Source organism: Saccoglossus kowalevskii, chromosome 11 (assembly GCF_978046115.1).
Source record: "Saccoglossus kowalevskii chromosome 11, keSacKowa6.1, whole genome shotgun sequence".
NCBI classification, from domain to species: Eukaryota; Metazoa; Hemichordata; class Enteropneusta; family Harrimaniidae; genus Saccoglossus; species Saccoglossus kowalevskii.
This window is the reverse complement of record NC_140651.1, coordinates 12,752,557-12,776,901: the sequence shown is the minus strand read 5'-3', so window position 1 is coordinate 12,776,901 and position 24,345 is coordinate 12,752,557. Positions and strand designations below refer to the sequence as shown.

Below are 24,345 nucleotides of genomic sequence, written 5' to 3'. Positions count from 1 at the left end.
AATGAAAATGTTGCCCTTTTGAGCTTAGTGTATCTGTCAGATAAAATGGGAACTTAATGTCATGGGAAAATTCTAAATGTCATATTTTGCTGTAAAACAGTAAATTTAAAAGGAAATGCTGATGCATTTTGTTTGAAATTTATGACACTTTGAAAAACTCTAATTGCTGATGTCCGTTGAGTAATCTGAATTGCTGCTAATTTGGTAACACCTAAGTTGACCAATCAGAGAGCAGCTTGTCTGTTGACAGTTTTTTTTTCGACATATCAAATTCTTCCTTGTATAAATGCTTTGATTCAACAGCAGCTTTACTACTACTTCTTCTGTAGTTGTATTTTTGAATGGGTACAACCAAAATAGTGACAATTCATAATTTGTTTGTAGCTGTCATTTACTTCATTAAGGGCATCTCCAATGTAAGCATGCATGTGTCCTAGTCTGATATGTTTGGTTACCTTTTAACATACCTGTTACGTATAGAAGCTTGTCTTTTAAAACAAATCAAAATCGCATGCATTATAGTGTAGATCGTACAATGTATGACTTGCATTGTATAATTACCATACCTCTGTGATTTGCTTATGTGCTATTAATAGAGAAAATACGGTACAGTAGTCTTTGCATATTTAGCAGAAGCTTAGCTGTTCTGCTTCTTGTTATCGATTTAATTATCACTTAACTGTAGCTACTGGAATAAGGCAGTGATTAACATGTACATATATCTGATGGGTCATCAGCAATCTCACCAGTTTCAAGATGACAATGAATTTCTCATTAATTTAGGGCTGTGTAAAATGACACCTTGTGAATGTGGTACAAGATCCCTTTGATTAAGTCATCTTAGTTATTTGTTCAGTGAAAATTGACATGTATTTTACAGATCAAGTTTTCTAATTTTGGTGTAGAATTACAGCTAGATTGAAGAGGGTGCAAACAGTCCCCTGTATGGAATTAATTGCTGTCTTCAATTACTGGCTTTTACTTTCAATCCTATTTCTGGATTATTTTGCAGTGCTTCCTCAGATATTTCTCTGACATACCCTGCTGTGTATCAGATCTTGAAATTTACAGTTTGGGTGTACATACAATGACATTTATTTATCTTCAAAATTTGTTAAGATTCTGATGGACTTCCCAATGGACAAATAGGGTTAACAGCTTAGCAGATCGGTAGCCCAGGTTTAGCAGATCGGTAGCCCGGGTTTAGCAGATCGGTAGCCCGGGTTTAGCAGATTGGTAGCCCGGGTTTAGCTGATTGGTAGCCCTGGTTTAGCTGATTGGTAGCCCGGGTTTAGCTGATTGGTAGCCCTGGTTTAGCTGATTGGTAGCCCTGGTTTAGCAGATCGGTAGCCCTGGCTTAGCAGATCGGTAGCCCTGGCTTAGCTGATCGGTAGCCCTGGCTTAGCAGATTGGTGGCCCTGGCTTAGCAGATTGGTAGCCCTGGCTTAGCAGATTGGTAGCCCTGGCTTAGCAGATTGGTAGCCCTGGCTTAGCAGATTGGTAGCCCTGGCTTAGCAGATTGGTAGCCCTGGCTTAGCAGATTGGTAGCCCTGGCTTAGCAGATTGGTAGCCCTGGCTTAGCAGATTGGTAGCCCTGGCTTAGCAGATTGGTAGCCCTGGCTTAGCAGATTGGTAGCCCTGGCTTAGCAGATTGATAGCCCTGGCTTAGCAGATTGGTAGCCCTGGCTTAGCAGATTGGTAGCCCTGGCTTAGCAGATTGGTAGCCCTGGCTTAGCAGATCGGTAGCCCGGGTTTAGCAGATCGGCAGCCCTGGCTTTCCCAGATCGGCAGCCCTGGCTTTCCAGACTGCTTGCACTGGCTTACCACCTTTCCAGACTGCTTGCCTCTGGCCCACCACCTTTCCAGACTGCTTGCCCTGCCTTACCACCTTTCCAGACTGCTTGCCCTGCCTTTACCACCTTTCCAGACTGCAAGTCCACCATAGATTTGAATAAAATTGCTAAATTATGAGCACTACTCTGGTTCCCCTCTAGATTTGCATTAGTCAGAAATCTCGGCTAACTCAGTTGTGTTGGCTATATAAATAAGGAAACGTACAGGAACAGAATGAAAATGAATTTTCTTCTAGTATTCTTTGTGGCAATTTGTTGGGGAATAATGCACAACTTTATACTACATGATTTACAACATTGTACATGTAATCAAGGTATCCTGGAGGTATCCTCTCTTAGTACATGTCTTTACTATATCCTTTCCAGTCAGTTCTTATGTAACTGAGACAAATTCCAAATAGATTCATGTATGACATATTCATTGGAAGTTTCATTGAATTTAAATATTGCCTAGGGCTGAACGCTATACCCTGGGTGAGTGTGTCTCGTGCGCAATGAGAGGTCAATACCCCTGACCGAGATTCATTCAGTACGGAAGAGGTTTTTTTTTGCGGTTTTTTTTTTTAACTTTGTAAGATCTACATGTGCTTGTGTTCGATTGGGCCTTGTTACTTCTGAGATATCACATTAGTTTATATTACATAGGATGTTTGGTCATGTAGTTCCGCACATGGAATATCACTCTTTGTAATGTTAGCACTTGCATTTTGCGCATAAAAAAGACATTCAGGTTCAAAAACTGTTATAAAATAAAAAGCATCTATTAACATGTACTCTGAACAAGGAAAATTAATTTGTAATTAATTTTATTCATATTTATGAACATTTATGCAATATTAATAGTGTGACCGTTTATGACCTTTCTTGTCTAGTCGAAACAACATGTATGAAATTCAACACTATTACCAAGGGGCTGTATCCTGTCCATTACTCTGTGTGATAATGAGTTGGAATGTAGAAGTATTATTTTTACTTCCACGACTTGATAAAAATCAAGAATATTTGTATCAGTGAAATTTTGTTTGACTTTCACGATAGTTGAATAACATAATTTCATCAAATCACGAAAAAGAAACAGTTTGCAACTCATCTCAGTTATATGTATTGCAGCAAAACTCAAAGTTGTACTTAACTAAGTAATTGATTGGCATGTTATACACTGATGGCTTATTCTGTAGACTGAAATTAAATTAGTATGTCGCCCTAGTTCACTGTGTGTTTAGAAGTTGAAAGGGGAACTGCTCAATCCCATGGATTGCACCAAAGAATCATGGGACACTATTGTTTATGTTGTTTACAATGTTAATCTATCTTTTGTTATCCATTGTTATTTTAATCCAGAAAGTAAATTTGTTGTGAATTTAATCTTAACTGGAAGGTGCCCCTTTAATGTCAACTGGCTGACATTTTTTGCTGAAAATGATTAGGAAGCTTTCATTTACATACCCATGAGAAAGTTTCAGGATTTGGGAATTTTTGGAGTTCGTGTACAAGTCTTATTGAAATTCATCTCCTGTTTAAATACATGGATTATTAACCCCAAATAATCCCTAAATGGTGTTCTCAGTCTGGGATGTACACACCGCAGGATGAAAGCCTCAACGGACAGTCAAAATGAATATGGAAAATCAGCATTAGCCTTTTCACCACCAGTTCCCTCTTTTCATCACAAATTCACAAGTCCTGGTTGTAGTCTGCACTTTCCGTCAGAAGAATGAGACAAAAATTAGCCAAGTTGTTTGAGCAAAAAACTGAAAATTGAAATTTTAGATTTCCAGAAATATTGAATACAAGAAAAAATGCAGAAAAATTTGGATGAGAAAGTCTGATGGTAAAAAGGTTATAAGGCAATGAGTTAATGCATTAAGTTATTATCCTGGCGTGGAAATAAACTGAAACTAATAAAAAAAAATGTTTTTTTTTAAGGTCGTTAAAACAATAGGGGTACGTGAAATCTGGTACTTTGGTCTGCAATATATAGATAGCAAAGGTTATTCAACGTGGCTGAAACTCAACAAAAAGGTATGTCTATTATTTGCAGTTATTTCAATACATTCTTTTGTATTCTCTAGGTTTGTGACCTGCATCTATTGTATATTTCTTTTTTATGCTGGGTCAATGTACCTCATCCATTCTATGCATCTATGTACTTTGAACCTATGTTTCTACACTTAGTTTATTCACTCTTCGCTGCATTTTCTGAACTGCTTAATTCTATGCCAGACGAATTTTTGCAGATTGCATAGTGTGAAGTGATTTTGTAGCTGTGAACGCTAATGACCTTTTAATGGAAGCCGTATCAATTTTACGTTATTGGCCATGTGCAGCACCAAGTGTCAATGGGATATGGGGATCGATAGGAAGTTAATCAGTCCTTGGTTGGTCTAAATACTATAAAACATTGGTAAAAAAGCGACATACTATTTTAGCGAATTGTGGTAAAATGACGTAATAGTGAAATGTTGATTTAGCGAATCTCTTTTCTTTGATGATTCCCTGCAAAATTCGCTAAAAAGACATGCTTTACAGTATACTAACATTTTGGGCTTGATCCTTAAGTGTATTGTCTGAATATAGCGAGTTCATTGCAAAGAATTATCCAGATATTACACTCATAGATGTATATTATTAATTATTCCGATACTACTTTTTAAGGGGTGTTGCTCAAAACTTCTGGTTATGTTGAATGATTACCAAAGACTGATTACCTACTATCCTTCACTATACGTTATATTTATCGCCCCTAGCCATGGTGTCCATGTGATACAAGCTCTAAATTTATGATAAACCGGTCAATGTTCTTGAGAACTCATTAGAATAACAGTACCGGTATTACAAGTAGATTATTTTGTAACAATAGCCTTCATTGTCATGTCATTTCTATTGTTTTCTAGAAAGTTTAAGCTTGGTAAAACCATTATCTCAAAAAAACATTTCTCGTTTAAAATTTTACTGTGAAAATCACAAATCTTTTACAGTAGCTTAGAATTATTCCAGTTCCACAGTCCTTTTCTTTCAAGGTGAACAATCGCTTGTGCAAAGTTTCACCAAGGGGAGATAAAAACCTTTTTATTAATCAAAATATAGAAAATGTTTGAAATAAGTCCAATAACTCTCCTCAGTGATTTCAGGGGAGCTACCGGTATTCACTCACCAACCATTTTCAAAAGGCAAGGCCTGATCTTGTGGCTCTCAAGAGATATTGTTTTAAGGTAGCAAGAAGGGAAATTTTCACTTTTTTCTTGATTTTTCACAAATTGATAAAACGGTTACCATAGACCTTGATACATCACCCCGGGTTTACAAAAGATCGAAATTGCGAAATAACGTTGCTCAAATTAGTGTTTTAAAACACTAGCAGAAAAGACTACAACTGCCGTTTCGTGGATATTTGCATAATGTTTATCTTTGAAAGGGTTTAAATGATAACATCTTATCTGTATACTCTGTTGTTGACGATTCTGATATAACGGGTGATAAGCTTCCAATTGCAAACAATGCGTGTTTATCTAACGTCCATTGTCAGCATTATTGTCAGTCGAGACTTCGACCGAGAAACATGGTCATACAGTACTCATTTCGCCCAACCTTCCGCTTTTACATCAACCGCTTATCGCTTAATTTCCGACCACGTGGTCTTGTCCGACCGGAAACCGACCGCATTTTAATCGCGTTTTGTTTTCGCTCGCTCGCTCGCTCATTGAAAACATTGATTGCTCGCCCAAACACTGAAAACTGGCACATGGGTGGTCGAAATGGTGGATAGTGAAATGTGAACATACAACTAGTATTAACTATTATTAGTTATTACATTCTGAACGACACTTCAAATCTAATAGTTGTATTACACTTGTATGGTGAAAGCAACTGAACTGGGACCTCTTGTTACGTGTTTTGGGTGCTTGTTCTAGTTGTAATATTTTTTTTAATGAGACAGTTACGTGAAAAAAAGCCTAGGTAACTCCTTTTGAGAGAGCAGAGAAACGAGGAAATGTTAGTGATTAATTCCAAAAATAACGATACCGAATCCACATCGATCCACGTCTGGTAAAATTTGACATTGAATTTTTAAAATTAAGTCACGATCATTGAACGAGTTCGGTCTATACCGTATACGTACCATAAAAGTGTTCCCACAACAAATATTTTCGACTAAAAACGGCCATATGCCCTGAAAGAATCGAACAGAGCTTGACATGTATGAATAATTTATTGGGCTTAAACGAAAAACGTGTCAAATTTAGTTATAGCCATAACTTTTTTAGCGTGGAAGTTGCCAACAAATGTAAAAAAATCGTGAATTTCATAGATTCGAATAAAATAAAGCAAGCGATTGATAAGGATGATTATTAATATTTTCCCCGATGCTCTTCGAATTTTTATTTTTTTTATTTCAAGGTAAGAAATGGCTAGTTGAAGTTGCATTGTCTTCAATGCGGTTGTTTCACCGCAACGTTTCAACGAAAGACGAGATTTTTCTAGATATTTACAAACATTCTGTCATGACAAACATATGTAAAATTAACAAATACACAAAAAGGTGTAATATTAGGTTTTATTTTAGGCTTAGAAATATTTTCTTTCACTCAGCCCATGCATGTAACTGCCATTTAGCTTTACGGTCCTTCAGCATCGGGGGGAAACAACAATAGTTATACAAAACACATTGCGAAGACTCAACAATCAGGAAAGAAACCTCAGACAACCATGTCGTACTTGTGGTGAAATACATTTTGTATTTCACGTCAGAATATTGTTTAAAATAAAATATTCAGTCCAGGCCAAATCGAGGTCAAAGGGTCAGGTTGCGTGCATATAATTATAGATAGTTAAAACAAAAAGTATTTGAACTTTTGTCAGCTGTTCAACATCTATAAAAAACAGAAAGACAATTATAAGACAATGTGAACCTCGGAAATTATTCTGTTAGTCCGAATTTTAAATGCGCGCGAGCGAGCAGGTGGGCGGTGATATTTCAGGGTTTGCGCGGTCGAAAATAAAGCGGAAATTGTCTGGTCGAATTCAACAAGCGGTCGCAAAAGCGAGAGAAAAAGGTGATTGGAAAGCGGAAGCGGGCGGGAGGTTGTGCGAAAGGAGTACTGTAACTTTGCACAACTTTCTTTTAAATCGTTTTATTTTCCAAGTCAATATTCTATTTTACTAATACATTTTTTTTCTAACGCAATGGCGAAGAAAAGAAAGAAAGCGTTGACAGACGAGGCAAAGAAAAATCTGCCACTCAGTGTCGCGCTCTGACACAGCAATTTTTTTCAAACATCGGCCATTTTGTTTCACCATGAAAACCGTTTTATTAGATGTCTTATCAGAGACACTTGAAGGATTAGCTTGTTTGTAAACTGTCAGCGTGTACAGTGGGACAGTAATGTTTGTCAGAGGATTATCCTTCGTTGTTCGTTTGCATAACAATGGAAAACCCGAACGTTCCTGAGTACGGACTCAAATGCCAGCAGTTTTCTTCATTTTTCACGCTCGAGCTTGAAATTATTCATTATCTGACACTCTTTATGAGTTCTATGATATCAGTGGTTAATATGTTTGGCCATTTTTAGTGTATATTTATAATAATGCAGCAAATCTACAGTGTTTTATTAACCAAAACTGTTTTTCGCGTTTTTCTCGAGTTGAAGTTTTGATCGAGTACGACTCATTGGGACCGCCGCCAAATCAAGTGCGTTCGGACTAGGACATTCAAACTCGCAGTTATCGTTCAAAAGATAATGATGGTGCGAAATATGTCTGGGTTTTTAAAGAAAATGCTTTGTCACAGAATAATAGTCTGTTAAAGGTGCCAAGTATGAAAAAATTTGGGGACAAAAAAACAAACTTGCATAGAAATCGGAATAATAGCTCTTTTGATTATCGGAGACTCATTTCAATGGGCTTGATTACGGACAATGCATGACGTAAATTTCACCAGGAAATTCCGCAGTGTGCTCTCGCAATCGCGTACTTAGTCATTTTTACAAGGTTCGCCATTTTTGATGTCACGTGATAATTATGTAAACAATGACTGTCCAGTTTGTGCGAACTTGTACCTCTATACTTAGTCTTTTGATATATATAACCTAAATTACTGTTCTGAACGAGACAACAGACAGAGAATGTTTTATTTAAAAATGTCACAAAACCCTTCTCGCTACCTTAAGTGTTATTAAATTTGAGAGTGGTAAAGCAAGAATTAATGAGTATTTTTACGAACCATTTCAATTAATATTTAGTAGGTCTTTGCAACAAATCCTACTTTTCTATATAGTGGTTTTCGTACTACTATAAAATATTGTAAAAGAACTTTTACCATCCTGTAAATTTTTATGAGTATAGGAGTGTGCATAACGTGTACCAAGTAGTTTAGGAATGTGTAATGACATGCACCCCCCTTCATGTTAATTGGGTGGTAATTTCCAGTAATAATCAACTTGCACAAGGAGTCGTGATAAAAGGAAAAACTTATTTTCTGTCTTAGTTTTGCCAACTCAGAATGGACTAATATTGCTTGGCCCTTAACCTGTTCTGATGCTTTTATAACATGTAGCTGGAATATATTTGAATAAAAAAAAATGCTATTGTTTTTTTTTCTTGGATGTGTTTCCTTGGGGAAAATATGTGGAGAATGCAAACTAATTTTTTTTTTCATTGGAAAACAATTTTGGGATGGGGGATGCTGATCTGCTTCTTAAACCAAATTAAACACAAAAAGTTGTCTATATTGTTTTGTGTGATAAGATTATAATTTATTTTCTTTGACACACTGACATAAAAAGCCAGGGCATATACAACAAAACAGTACAATGAGGTACTTGTAAAAAAAAAAAAGAAAAAAAAAAAATGATTTGGCAGTTCTCTCAAACAGCAGAATATGTACGACTTGATAAATTCCATCCAGTGTGGTGTGGGAAACTTCTGTGAAAGCGCAGGGTAGTTGCTTCCACGCCTTGATAACAATGACATAGTATTGATAACAAATATTGCCTTATAAGGAGTTGGCTGTTACACACCTGAGGTCAACTCTATGCGTGCATACCTATGCTGACCTGTGTCTACTCGACCGTATCAATTGTCCCACTAAAGTTCTTGTGTACCGCCCATATACAACTATTTATTACCTACTGGACTGCGCTAATTAAGCTACCCTGTATTTCTAATTCTACGTCTTGTCCATATACAACTAATTATTACCTAACGGACTGTACTAATTAAGCTACCCTGTATTCCTACTAATTTAAGATGTACATGTACGTCTTTTACCAACAATGAGATTGTTTGAGTTCTATATACTTACATTACACATTTTTGAAAGTTGAAAGCTGCTACATGTATTTCAAATTATTTCAACGTGTTATGTCTTATTAATTACTTATGTTTTGTCTAAATACATTATTAGTGTCTATTGTTGTTCTACAATATACATTTTTCTATTTATGTCACATTCTTGATTATTGATAATATTGGGTTGGGCGTTAGTTAGGAATTAGTTGACCTACTTTAGTTTTTAAATTATCCAGTGGTCCTCGCAGAGAGATAAGAAGTTGCGATATTTCCTCTTCTGTAAAATGTATTTTTTGAATTCAATGGTGTTCTGAGGTCACCATCTTTCTTGGAGAAACACTTGGAGAAGTGATTGAATTAAATTAATGCCCTAATTTTGTAATCTTGACATTTTAACAACAATCCGGTTTTTTAATTGCCATGAGCTATATTAAAATTGAGGAACTAAATGTATTGCCATAATGTTAGCCTTTTCACCACCAGTTCCCTCTTTTCATCTCAAATTTAGTCTGCAAAATATTGGAACAAAAAATGCCAAATTTTTTAGGTAATAACTGAAAATTAACTTAAATTAAGTTTATTTCCAGAAATATTGAATACAAGAAAAATGTGCAGAGTAATTTGGTCTGATCGTGAAAAGGGTTAAGTTCAAAAAAGTTTTCCATGAGATACAATTCTGAAATTCTGACATTCTCTCAATGGTTGACTTGACCAGTGGAATGGACCCTACTGCAGTGGGATAGTTGAAATGTGTATCTCTATTGTGCCACTACTGTCAATGCCTAAGGGTAGTTGCTTGACTAATTGTAAATGATTAGAATCTTGCAGCAATTCTAGGGAAAGGCAAAGCTGTTAGCGTTTGTCTACTTCAGTTCTTTTAAACTATTATTTCCTTTTGTTGATATGTTAATTTGCTGAATTTTTGCATATGAGCTTCGGTTAAAAATAATCATTTCTGAAAAATGAAAGAGGACAAATATACATCTACGCTAGTTTTCCGCATAGATCTTTTTGCATAACTAAGCTAGTTCACTACATAGAAAGAAATTACAGAATTACATTGAAATTGCAATTTTGGTGAATGACCACAGTTAATTTCCATATGAATATATCTTTTTGGCTCTTATTTGTGATGTTAACGGTAGATTTTGCCCAAATCGGGAAAGTAGGTTTACCAAAAACACTATTTATTTTATTGTTTTTATAGATTTTCATTAAAAATTAGCCATTTGTCTAATCACAGGGGGGGGTGTTAATGTTTTTTGGCAAGATTTGTTAATGCATGCATTCATGTATGTATGAATTTACATGTACATCTTAATATGGATACATTATCACTTGAATAAGAAATTATTGTTTTTATTCTGACATACTGGTTGTTTAATTTCAGGTACTGAGTCAAGATGTACGAAAAGAATCACCATTACAGTTTAAATTCAGGGCTAAATTCTATCCAGAAGACGTAGCAGAAGAACTCATCCAAGAAGTAACAAAGGTGGGTGTTCCATAATTGAATGCACTCGTTATCTTTTCACAGATAATGTGAAAAATGCTCGGTTTTGGTGGCACATTCCTGTGTAAAGAAATGTATGTATTCCCCATGCTTACAAAAATCATCTGTAACTATGGTGGCCATTTTGAATCATAAATTGGTTGAAATCCCATGTTGGCTATAGCAGTAAAAGCAGTGTGCCTCGCCTTTGGCTGCTATTTTCCAAATTTGTCAAACTGTTTCTAAATCCTGTATACACATATTTTAGGAGAGTTCAATACTTAATAAAAGGCAATGTTGTCATGCCACGCTGTATCTCGATGTGGGACCCATAGTGGCATATGCAACGTGTGTAAAATTCAAACATTTGCTACTCAACGACCAACTCCGTTTAATAAATTCTGTCTTGCACATTTATCATTATTCGTTTTTTAATCATTTATTTTTTTTAAATTTGAAATAAATGTACATATACCCCATTGCCTACAGCTCTTAAACATTATTTCTTGAAAAATATATGGAAACCCATTTAAGTCTAATCTGTGGAATGTGACAATTCAAAAGGTAAATGTACGTCACACTGGCTGAAGAGTGTGTTGCTCTGTGGACTTCAATAATTATAATATATTTACATGACAATAAACCATGTATATGCTATAACTAGTTTCACTCAATGAAATTCTTTAACAAGTTACTGTCTCTATTTCACAGCGTTTGTTCTTTCTTCAAATTAAAGAATCAATTTTATCAGATGAAATATATTGCCCACCGGAGACCTCGGTATTGTTGGGCTCGTACGCTGTACAAGCCAAGTATGGAGACCATAATTCAGAATCACAAAAAACAGGTTTTCTATCCAACGATCGACTATTACCTCAAAGGTGAGCATTTATGTGTTGGATGTTGCTTGGTACTTTACAGTCAGTTTGAGTGATCTGTAGTGTCATGCGTTGTTGTTTGTACCTGAATTATATTTTACGGATGCTACAGGCCATCGCATCGTGACATCAAAGGTTTTATATTTTTGACAACCAGCAGGCAAATGTCTGATAACAAATATTGCTCACAATTAGCGATAGCTCAGAATCTACTGCGACGACATTGCCCACAAGTTGTTTTATTAACAGGAACATGTACATTAAATATCAACAACCAACGCCGTAATTTTATCTTCTGAAGCAAACAGGTCTTTGCCAACCCGTCACTGTTCACATGCAGGCGCACAAAACATAAACAACTGCGACTGTCTATATACAAGTCTCACTATAGGCCATCGCACTTGGTTTTGTGTGCGAACATAGTGATGGAGAGAACCACTTGCAGAATCATTGGTCACTGCCGTTATGAAAATAAACATCTGTCTCTGTTATTGAAACTACTTGTGGGTAACATTGTCACAGTAGATTCAGAGTTAGTGCTGATCAGTAAGCGACATTTGTTATAAAAAAAATTGCATGCCAGTCGACAAAAATTGACGCAAAATGTGCAAGAGAAGATAAACTTTTTTGCGCAGTGGTTCGTCTCAATAAGATTACATTTTAACAGTGCAAGACCATGCATGATCAGAACAATTCCTCTGATCATAATTCCTTTTTGTAGCAAAGAACAGTTTTAGGTAAACAAATCAAATCATAGTTGTTTTTACCATTTGTTTGTTTCCAGACTCCTTTTTAATCATTTTCTTTTTCTGTTTAACAGAGTAATAGACCAGCACAAGTTGAGCAAAGAACAATGGGAGGAAAGAATAACCAACTGGTATGCTGAACACAAGGGGATGCCCAGGTGAGAATGGTGGGAATTATGGTCTTCCCTCAAAGTCTCATTTTCCCAAAAACTTTTCTAAGTAAATTTAGCCAATCTGAGGAACATTCTTTTAATTTCATGCGTTTTTGATGTAAATACACCTGATTCAAGGTGACATTTGAGATGAGATTATTTCTCAATGTCAAAATGCTTGGGCATAACAATAAGGTGTACCAGGATGGCGAATGCACAACTGTTTTTATCTTGTATGTAAGCTTAATTAAAATTTAAGAAGTTAAATTTAAATGACTCCCAAATCCGTGCACATTGATTATATACCACAGTCATTGAATTTATATTTTTCCACTACAGTAAGTCGTTAAATTGGTTAGTGTGGCATGATGTACTTATGCCCTGCAACCGTGTGCATTATATTTGATTCAGTCTGTAAATTTGTTATGTTATACATATGGTATTGTAACTAAACACTCTTTAAACTCGTCTGCAAGAAATTGAGTGGTGTTGCAGTAATTTGTATACAGTCAAACCTGTGTTAACGGCCACCTGGATATAGCGGCCACCTGCCTATAGCGGTCACAACCGAACAGTCCCTACGAATTTTACATGTAAAGTACCCTGTTTACAGCGGCCACCTGCCTAACGCGGCCAACGGCCACGCTTCAGCGGCCGCAGTGATCAGTTGAACTGCATATAACGGACATAGTTCCCGGATGTCTTGCAGACTACTGCCTTCCACCTCAGACAACTAATAAGCTCACAAAGGACAAAGTTAGCACGTTTTCACACCTGTCATTCAACCGATCGCTTCGGCAATTATGTTTTATTCTTGTTTATAATTCAGTTTACCACGGCAAGCACACCGTACCGATGGCTATGAAACGTCAAAAACATAATTACGAATTTGAAAGTGTCTTGATAAAAAAACATGCTGTCATTAATGTTTTGTTGAAATATGTATACCATTGGAATAACTTACAATTTTGTTCAATTAATGAATCGAGCAATCACAACGATGACGACGACGACGACAAAAGTTGTGTGAGTCGCCAGGACACACTCACGGTCCCTATGCATGTGGCTGGGGTGAATCGGAATGCCGACGGTAAATCCCCGATCGAATTGATTACCAAAAAAACAAAAACATAACAGCTCACTTGTTATTTAGTATCGATATTTATTCATTTTGAACTCCTATAAATACCGATAAATACGCATGTAACTGGAACTGATAGCAAAAAGTAAAAAAATCAACGCAACGGCCATGCCTGTTTATCCATCCAAATAAATTATGCTAATTAACCTTGCGCATGTGCGTTCTTGTTCTTCCGGGGTTATGATAACTCGGGTCAAAAAGTAGAGTCGTTTCCGTTAGCCCTGCGTTAGTGTGTATCGATCACTGCGAGGGAATGTGTGTGCAGTATCGTCTCGTTGTCTAAACTAAATTCGTTCAACAATTTTTTTTCGGTCGCTACTGCCTCGGTACATGTAACAATAGATGCTTTTAACAATGATGTTAAATTAACCCCAGTTCGCCGGCCCATTATTACCTCCATGGCCGGCCAAAGCCGCCAGGCATATTTCACATGTTTCTATTGTTGCACCAGTACAATAACATGGAAGTCGCACAGATTTCGATTGCGCAAAGTAATGTTTTGATTAGGGATCAACCATTTCGTAAGTGAGGTAGGTCGAGAAGATTTTTGAAAAAAAATGAACGAAATGTTAAGGGAATTGTGATTTGGGAGGAAACTTTCAAGTTGCCACGTACATGTAACTGGAAGGATACAATAGATAAGTGTTCTTTCCGTATACGTAACGTTGTAGGCTTTTAACAATGATGTTAAATTAACCCCAGTTCGCCGGCCCATTATTACCTCCATGGCCGGCCAAAGCCGCCAGGCATATTTCACATGTTTCTATTGTTGCACCAGTACAATAACATGGAAGTCGCACAGATTTCGATTGCGCAAAGTAATGTTTTGATTAGGGATCAACCATTTCGTAAGTGAGGTAGGTCGAGAAGATTTTTGAAAAAAAATGAACGAAATGTTAAGGGAATTGTGATTTGGGAGGAAACTTTCAAGTTGCCACGTACATGTAACTGGAAGGATACAATAGATAAGTGTTCTTTCCGTATACGTAACGTTGTAGGGATAAATAAAGCACTGCTAACTGTCCCTCTTCCTTCTCCTTGAAAGAATTTGCTATAGCCCAGAAACATTCCGATTTATTAGAACAGTTACCAGACACAATAGATATTTAAAGAAACAAAGAAATTCAGAATAGCTAAGCAAAGCAAGCTGAGTGATTTCTTTAGTAGGAAATGAAACTGCTGAACATGAACTTTACTGTACAAATCTTCAAATAATTTTTATACTACTCATTATTGTGCAATGATCGATTTTTTGTGAAATGATTTTAGTTTACATAATACAATTTAAAATCAACATTTTTATTTGTAATAAAGTGTTTGGATACTGTGTACAGTAGTGTAATAGTGTGTCAAATGGGGTTGCGAAATCTGTTTTAATACATTCAGTGCCTAATTAATATTCATGAATAAATTAGTGAACCTGTATAGAAAGGCCACCTGTCTATAAAGGCCAAAATTTCAAAGTCCCTTGGGTGGCCACTATAGACAGGTTTGACTGTATTTAAAAAATATTTTTTTCGGCCCATGAGGGCACTGTTGAGATTTCTCATTTTAACCACATGAGGGCGCAAACAATAGTTTGAGGAGAGCATTCAAAGAAAAGTTAAATGCTCTTTAACAACTTATTAACCGCTGTGTTCTGTTTTTTTTTTTCAGGGATGATGCAATGTTAGAATATCTGAAAATTGCACAAGATTTGGAAATGTATGGCGTGAATTATTTTGAAATCAAGAACAAAAAAGGCACAGATTTATTCTTAGGAGTGGATGCTCTAGGTCTTAACATATATGAGCATGATGATAAGTAAGTCAGATGAACTTGATTTGTTGCCATGGTGAATATATATTGTGCATCTGAATTGGTCAATGCACAATTGAATGAATTATGTATTGTGTATGCTCTGTACTTTGTGCAGGGACCCTAGTACATAGTGAGAGATGACTGCTGTTGCTAACTTCTATCCTACCAAGCTAATTTGATGCTTTGAGTGCCACAATCAACTACTGTTCCCGTTTACAAAATCAAATATATTTTTCCAAATTTTGATCTATCTTAGCTAATACAAAATTCTGACCATTTGGATAAAAATGATGAAAATTATTATGAAAAAATAATTAAAATGAGCAATATGTTGCCCTAAAGTTTGGGTTAGAAAAATAGTAGCACTCAAAGGGTTATAAAAGTACATGCCACTGTCAAGGTAATTGCAGTGCTCATATTCGATATGGGTTTCATACTACTCACGGGTTAATTTGTTGCATGTAAAAAATTTAATGTGGGGAAATTCCAATTTTACCCTGTCAAGACCATCGTTATTTTTACAAATAGTTGTTTGAAATGTGCATTTTTCCAACAACAAAAATTGAAATCTGAATGATGCAAATGTCAGTACAGTACAGTCTGGATGTAACTTCCAAGCTGACTTTGGTAAAAACTAAATTTTTAAAGCATCATTGTTATCTACAATTTCAATATATTCTTTGTAGTATTTACCTATTTTTAATATGAAACTTAGTTACTGTAAAATACTTTATTTTAGCTGGAATTAATTTTCGCTGCAAAAACATTTTGGGTGTTTTGTATGGAATTTATTTTCACTGATTTTTTTTAGTTGAATGTAAAATATAGGTAAAAATTCACTGGAGTTTATTTTCATGAATCATTCCTTCAGCGAAAATAGCAAAAATTAATTCCAAGCAAAAATAAAGTATTTTACAGTAATCAGATTGCTCCGCACAGTTAAATATGTGGCATCTTTGAAAGCAAGCCAGGCTACCTTTTAGCCAACTTGAAGTTTACTGAATGTCAAGTTAAGCTCAAACGGTATTATGTGTATCATTCGCTTATTTTTCAGACTGACGCCCAAGATTGGATTCCCATGGAGTGAGATTAGGAACATCTCTTTCAATGACAAGAAATTTGTTATCAAGCCAATTGACAAGAAAGCACCGGTGAGGTTACATAAGAACAAAATCAACTTAAAAATCTTTGTCATTATGGAGTAAAAATATTTGTCAGTTCAGTGTTTTGAATATCGGTTTTGCAGATCAATTGCTATACAAATGTGAAGTTTCCATCTTTGCATCTGATTTATTATTCTGCATATATTAACACTAAGTGAAGCTTTCCTGTGTATTGAACTCATTGGTAGACAGGCTATACAACACTTGGACATTCTACGATATATATTGCATTATTTTCGCAAATTTATGGGAAGTTTGTGAGAATAAAAACAAAATTAAATAATGTATATTATTTGAAATACAACTTGTTTGTCATTGCATCATTTTAACAACTTCTACAAAGACATTTTTTGGACTTTAGCAACTGGGAACTTAATCCCAATTTGGTTAGTGAGTAAAACCTTGATATTTTTATTCGCTTGAGCAGAGGACCAGAAATTTCTATAATTACCTGCCCCTGCTAAAATCTGTGGGACAGGTGGACTGGCCTTAATTATACACCTGTTGTTTTCACTAACTCTGAATTGTGTTAGTGTACCATCTTGTGTATTCAACTACAAATCAAAATGATTATACAAGATACATGTACTGTAATAGACCAATTACTTTATTTTGTAATAAATTTGTTCGAGGTCTTTTATATATTCCCCGCATGTGTTATCGTTCCAGGACTTTGTATTCTATGCACCAAGGCTACGAATTAACAAGCGTATTTTGGCATTATGTATGGGAAACCATGAGTTGTACATGAGGAGACGTAAACCAGATACGATTGAAGTACAACAAATGAAAGCACAGGCACGTGAAGAGAAATTGGCCAAGCAATTGGAAAGGTATGGTGGTCAAATCACTTTTTATTATCCGAGAGATCACTTGCTAAGATGTGGTCATGAGTCATTTAAGGCATTTATATTAACCAACAACAATAGTTTTGTGAAACTTACTCCTAGAGGGCCTAATTCTAATTCAGAACATGGCTCAAATAATATCACATATCGTGTCACACTCTTCATTTTAAACATGAACTTGAGCTTGGCTTCATTGAGAATTTCTGACTAAGCTTTATGTTGCAGATCAATTGCTATACAAATGTGAAGTTTCCATCTTTGCATCTGATTTATTATTCTGCATATATTAACACTAAGTGAAGCTTTCCTGTTTATTGAACTCATTGATAGACAGGCTATACAACACTTGGACATTCAAGTCATTAGGCATTGGACATGACCTATTTGCTAAAGTTGAAGGAGATGATATTTGGTAATCGTTGTAACTAAGTAACTATTCCAAAATAGGCAGACGTTTCAAACCCTTTATGGTAGCTTAGAAAAATAAAGAGCCATTGCCTGAAACGTCCATTTATTTTAAACAGCTACTCAGAACATCAATCACCAAATATTATCTACTATATATCATTAGTCCCCGTTCGAACGCAGTCCGAAAACGAGGACTTATGTTTGACCTCCGTCTGTGCGTGCGTCCGGTATCTTAGAAATGCCTTGACCAATCACAATCAAACTTAACACATGCATCATACATGATATTATACATATGCATGTCAATTTGTTTCATGATCTGATTCAAGATGGCCAAATGGCGGCCATTTTTGTGCTAAAAATCATCAAAATCGAGCACTTCCCGGCAGATGGATTTTGTTCAAACTTGGTATATACATTAGACATTATGGGACCGTGATGCAAATAATTTTGTTTTTCAGATTAGATTCAAAATGGCCGACTGGCGGCCATTTTGTTTTAATGAATGCGGTTCTTGTGCCATATGTCTGACATTATTTGACTGATTATGTTAAAATTTTTAATATTCATTATACATCATGTCATAGATATACGGATATATTGGTTTGACGATCCTTTCCAAAGTGGCCAAATGGTGGCTATTTTTGTGCTAAAAAAATCATCAAATATCAAGCATTTCTGGATGGATTTTGCTCAAACTTATAACATACATTAGACAATACAGGTTCCTGATGCATGTCATTTTATTGTTCAGATTATATACAGTGGCCCCTCGCTAAGTCGCGCCTCGGTAAGTCGCGAATCGGCTAAGTCGCGGGTACTTGGATGGCTCCCAAAATTTCTATTGTGTTTTGACAGCAGTTTTGAAGTACAAAGACTAATGTTTCGTGGCATAGTGTTTTTAACTAACCGTTAAAGAGGCAACTTAACACCCACTGTCCGTCAATTGCTGAGACGCAATGGGTGACGGCGGCCTTACTCAAGGTGTCAACAGGGGTGTCGAGTAGTGACCGTACGTACTTCTTGGCCGGTCCCATTTTGGTATACCTTTACAAAAACTCGCTACAATGAGTTGAATTCATAGAATTCTGATCTCTATTTCTCAATTGAGCAGCATGTCAAAGCGAAAGCTATACAGCCTGTTCGTACGCCATAAACTCACGGCGATCGACCGTGTCAAACCAAGTTAAGGGTTGCACGTGGTTGAGCCCACTATTCGTGGGTGGGTAAAAAATGAAAAGTAAATTTGTTTTCAAAGTTGACCAAGAGGCGGGACTGAACAGAAAAACAAGCGAAAGTGTCCGACAATGATGACACCGATAAAGCTGTTTACGTTTCTTTAAGAACGGTCTGCCGGAACTCCACTATCTGGTCCCATCACCCAATGCAAAGCATACAACTCAGATATGACGACTTTGAATTTAAGGCCAGTTCAGGGTGGTTCTTGCTATGGCAAAGAAGACACGCTATCGACACACGCAGTCTCAATCCAAGACGAAGCTCGATCTGGGAACATTGACGCTGTCGGAACTTTTCCCGAAAAACTGAGAGAAATTATCTATGAAGGTGGTTATTTTGACGAACATGTTTATAATTGCGATGAAACTGGTTTATTTTGGAAGCTGTTGCCGTCGAAGTCGCAAGCAACAGCAAGCGGCCCACATAATATCAGACCCAAACAAAATAATCAACGCAATGTTTACAGCAAACATAATCATGATTTTATTCGAATACTGCCTGACACATGTGATGATACATCAATTAACTAAACCGAGGGTTTATATGTGCTTTTTATATGTTTTTCAATGCACGACCTCCCTCTTTCACGACGTCCCTCGGTAAGTCGCGGCCCTCGATAAGTCGCGGTTTTTGCTTGGATCCCAACACCCGCGACTTAGCGAGGGGCCACTGTATATATATATATATATATATATATATATATATATATATATATATATATATATATATATATATATACACATACATACATGTATTTAAAATGGCTGATTTTGAATTCTGTTCCAGAGCAATATCTCTCAATACAGACAAGTACTTGTTTGATGATCAGATACAAATGTCAATCATTTTAATGTTAAAAAATCATATTCCTGACATGGTTATATTCCAGCTATATTGCTATAAACAAAACTATATTTGTTAAATTTGATAACTAATTGGGACTGTGCCATGCATGGCTTGTTTGTATTGTATTGGTTTATTGTGCTCTTGCTTATTTGTGAAGCCTCTGGGTGTATTATGTGTGTATTGGGATACGTTATTCCCACTTAGCAAATCTGTTCATTCCCTGGCGAATGTATCACTGTCAAATATTGAACGTTTTACCCATTTCTGTGAGTGATGTTTTTCATAATTGCAAAGATAGATAGCATCTTCAAAGCAGTTGATTGTGATGTGTTTTTTTGTTATACACAGGGCACAACTACAGCGAGAGAGGGCAGCGAGAGAGGAAGCTGAGAGGCAAGCTAAAGATTTACAAGACAAACTTAAAAATTTTGAAGAAACCTCCAAGAAAGCACAAGAAGGTAAGCAATTCAATGATGGTATGTGCTTGACGTTGTTGTGGTGGCATTGGAATGAGTTATTTGCTGAACATCATAGAAGCATTTTATCCCTGTCTGTAGCAGTCCGTTGATAGATGCCGAGTCTCATTGTGAATTGGTTAGGAATAATTTTAGTGACCTTTGCGTTGAAAGTTGTTTTTCATGACTTGGGTGAAAATTGTCATCCCTATTCATGAACTTATTTTCATTTCACATCACAATAGAACTGGAAAGTGCTCAGCTTAAGCAGAGAGAATTGGAAGAAAAGAGGAGGAAGGCTGAGAATGAGTCGCTGGAACTGGAAAAAAAACGACAGGAAGCTGAACTCGAGAAGGCACGAGCCGAGGCATTGGCCAAACAAGAACAGCAAGAAAAATTTGCTATTGTAAGTAGCGGCTTTATATCATACTTGCAAATTGTATTTTTTATAAAGCCAGTGTCTGTGCATTCAAATCTTTGTATATAAACAAAAGTTGATTTGACCCATGGATTTCACATTGATTCTTGTAAAAGTAAGTGTCTGAAAACTCCATAGAACACCCTATAGACTTCTTGTTCCTATTGGTGCCATTTTGATACTCCCAATTAACAGTTGTGACGATAAATGTAAATTACTGTTTTTACTTTATTACTTGCACATGCGCTTCCGTGAATGATAGTATTGTATCATTATCTAAAAGAATTAATATTTGAATAATTCCAGATGCATATAATACAATTACAAGTTTACTTGCGCTCCTATTGGAGATGCGCTTCCGATATTGCTGCAGTTTGGTTGATGAGTTATTGTTAAATATTCAAACCATAAAAGTATATTATATCCCATTGTATTGATAATAAGTCATTGCTTTATTTAGGAAGCCGATCGGCGAGAACGTGAAGAACAAATGCGCATATTAGAAGAGCAAGCCGCCCAAAAGGCCAGAGAAGCCGAAGAATTGCAACGAGAGGTGATGCCACACACTACAAATTCATTCAGAAACAATTTACCTGGTCACATGACCAGTGATTTGCATATCTAATTTTATTTGTATATTATGCATGTCCATAATAATTCAATTTGTGATTGGTTAAAAGATGACGTGCAGCTATCTTGAATTTTGGCCATACTGCCTTAATCTTGAATAACATTTCCCCCAATTGCAAAAAGGACTACATGTATGTCATTAACAATGACTTGTTTACTTTGACAGTTGGAACGTGCTACAGAGGAGTCTGAGAAGCAGAGACTTGCGTACCAAGAAGCCCTGGCCACACCAACTGTCTTACATGTCAGTGCTCAGCATGAAGAAGAAGAATCAGAAGAACAATTAGAATATGCCGGAGATGATTTGGTCACTGAAAATGATATTGCCCAGCTAGAGGAAGAGAGAGAGCGCGTTACACAGGCAGAGAAAGATGATCGCATGAAGGCTCAACTGAAGGTAGGCACAAAAGCAGGAATGGGTTTGCTAAATATCACTAGATAATTCAAGACATTCATTGAGCCAAATGGTTGTCAGTTACCCTATTTATCCGGGTATAAGCCCAGGGTCTTGAACATGGAAAATTGCCAAAAAGAAGGGGTGGGCGTTTGCCAGGAGATCCCCGGCAAAAAAACGAAACAAAAACGAAAATTTGCGAAAATTTACATCACGCAGATCGAACTGCGGCAGGGAATAGAACGGCAAATGAAAACATGCAACGGAAATAAATGAACAATATGCAACACTAGAAGTAAAACAAAATTAATGTATTGCTTATAATGTGACAAATAAACCAGCAATAATAATTGGAATCATTTGAATTAGGATTTTCCCGCCGCCGACAAACACGCCCAATACGCGTGAACTTAAAATGAATCAAAATGTCAGGGGTTAAACTGCGTAAAATGATTTCCGGTCTCGACAAATTACGAATCAACCGTCATACAAGATCAATAATAATTTTACAAATTTACACAGTAAAAATTATAAAAATACATAGCTGTTTGAAAAAACTTCTCAGATCTTTGTTTGTACATTCATTGCCATCTTCGTCAAACTCAAAACCCTCAAATGTCCAAGTCGGCGTCACTGTAGCCGTCGAACAAAATCCCTACTTATTCCTGAAGTTCGTCGATATCGTCACGGTCTCACACAATTTAGACTTAGCACTTTTAATCCACGGATTTCGCAGTCTGTCAGCTTGGCACTTTTCATTCATATCTAATCATAATAAAGAGACAAGAAAAATGGGGTCGCTCTGCTGCGATGGCACACGATGTTTTTGTTTACAGTCGAGCAATCATCTTTGACCTTTATGCATCTGCTTTACTGATTGGCTAAGAATTACATCACTACTAGTATTTCATCATAAAGGTCAAATCGTGACATTGCTTTCTTATCAGACTCGACGCTTATTAATCACGGTGAAAGTTATCATTCAGCAAGCTCCGGCGGTTGGAATGTCTCACTATATGGATATTGCGGTGGACTTGAAATAGGAAGTTTTTTTTTTATCCAACGACAGAAGAATAGTTTTCATGTCAAAAATGCAATTGCGGTAATAAAAGATGGTAAAAAAGTTGGAAGTCTTCGGCGTGACATTGCAAAATTGCTGGCCCCAGTTATGGATTCGCAAGCTGCTACAAAATATTTATAAAGCCAAAATAACGTGATTTCAACCACTCTCCCAGGTACGGGTTGCTACAATATTGCAACATTGTTTTCATTGTCGACGACACTAAAGCCGAACGAGTGCGACACTTGCTTAGCGGCTCTCCTTATACGATTTGCTTGAATCGTCTCTAAGGAAGCACAAACCAAACGGCCGGCCCTTTTTAGGGCCACGACATATTTCAAGAAGAGAACTACCGTTTCTGCTTCAATATTTATTTTTATAGACTTGCTGACTGTTATGATTCTGAAAAAAATCAGCGGTGAACGCGCTGCCCTGAAGGCAGAAAGCTGTCGCAGCTATTTTGCGTTCACCCCCCGTTTTACGCAATTACAATTTTTTATAAGTATCACGACAGACTTCAAGAAAGTCAACTGTTAATACAACCACAGTCAACAAATAGAAAATAGTTTTTTTGTTTTTTGCAGAAAAAGACCCCTTGGGCGTGTGCCCGGATATGACTTCAACTTCTTTGTGTCAAAAGTGGGGGGTGGGCGTTTGTCCAGGCATGGGCTCTTACCCGGATAAGTACGGTACCTTATGTGCAATCATCTGAGGGTGCTTTGTGTCCTTTTTACTAACAAAAAAATGGCCCATAAATCTGTTGGTTGTCAAAAAAAAACTTTCAACTGTGAAAATGATGGTCAAAACAACCATGCATACTGGTATATTTCAACTATGGGAATGCTCAATACTGAAAATTATTTTCGATTTGGTGATCAGGCACTACAGCCTTGTTTCTGTCTGGTTCACGCAAGTTTCAGGGTTCCAATATTTCAGGATTTGTTGCAAAACCAACTGAATTTATCACTTTTCGCGATGATCAAAATAATCAGTGGAAAGTTATTGTGCACAATTAATAATTTTTGATTGTTTACAGGAACTTAGCAGTGAACTGAGTCAGGTTAAAGAGGATGACAAGTCAACTCATATGGACAGACTTCATCAGGAGAACGTCAAAGCAGGACGTGATAAATACAAGACATTGAAACAGATCCGTTTGGGTAACACTAAACAGAGAATTGATGAATTTGAAGCCATGTAGTTGTACCTAATATATTCCCTTGGCAACTGTAGTGTAGTTAAAATGTAAGAATTTAATTGATTACTTTATTTCACCATTGTTTTTCGGTTGTTTTAATTCATTGGGATGCAGTTCTTATTTTGGAAGGAGTTTTACAGCTTTGATAAAGTGGTGTTGTGGGAGCTCAGCAGTAAATGTTCCTGGCATTTTTATGTTACCAAGAATGGCACATGTATAATGCCAAGAAAATTGCTTCTGGCAAGAGGGAACTCTTCTTAAAACATTTCAATCAATATATATTGTCCGACTAGCAACAATTGCAAAAACTATTGGTTTTCAGGCCTTAGCCATGAAT

The 24,345-nt window shown here is 36.5% G+C and overlaps 1 protein-coding gene across 1 annotated transcript in view; it reads left to right on the top strand.

Annotated features, from left to right (window-relative positions):
* LOC100376717 (radixin) overlaps positions 1-24,345 on the top strand; it is a 44,973-nt gene that overhangs the window by 18,804 nt on the left and 1,824 nt on the right. Inside the window, exons 4-15 of the mRNA XM_002733637.4 lie at positions 3,780-3,875; positions 10,531-10,635; positions 11,344-11,513; positions 12,331-12,414; positions 15,206-15,352; positions 16,404-16,500; positions 17,182-17,345; positions 20,202-20,311; positions 20,554-20,714; positions 21,187-21,279; positions 21,523-21,753; positions 23,847-24,055. Of these exons, the coding sequence (XP_002733683.1) occupies positions 3,780-3,875; positions 10,531-10,635; positions 11,344-11,513; positions 12,331-12,414; positions 15,206-15,352; positions 16,404-16,500; positions 17,182-17,345; positions 20,202-20,311; positions 20,554-20,714; positions 21,187-21,279; positions 21,523-21,753; positions 23,847-24,011 (1,623 nt within the window). The 3' untranslated portion in view covers positions 24,012-24,055. The remainder of the gene's footprint in view (positions 1-3,779; positions 3,876-10,530; positions 10,636-11,343; positions 11,514-12,330; positions 12,415-15,205; positions 15,353-16,403; positions 16,501-17,181; positions 17,346-20,201; positions 20,312-20,553; positions 20,715-21,186; positions 21,280-21,522; positions 21,754-23,846; positions 24,056-24,345) is intronic.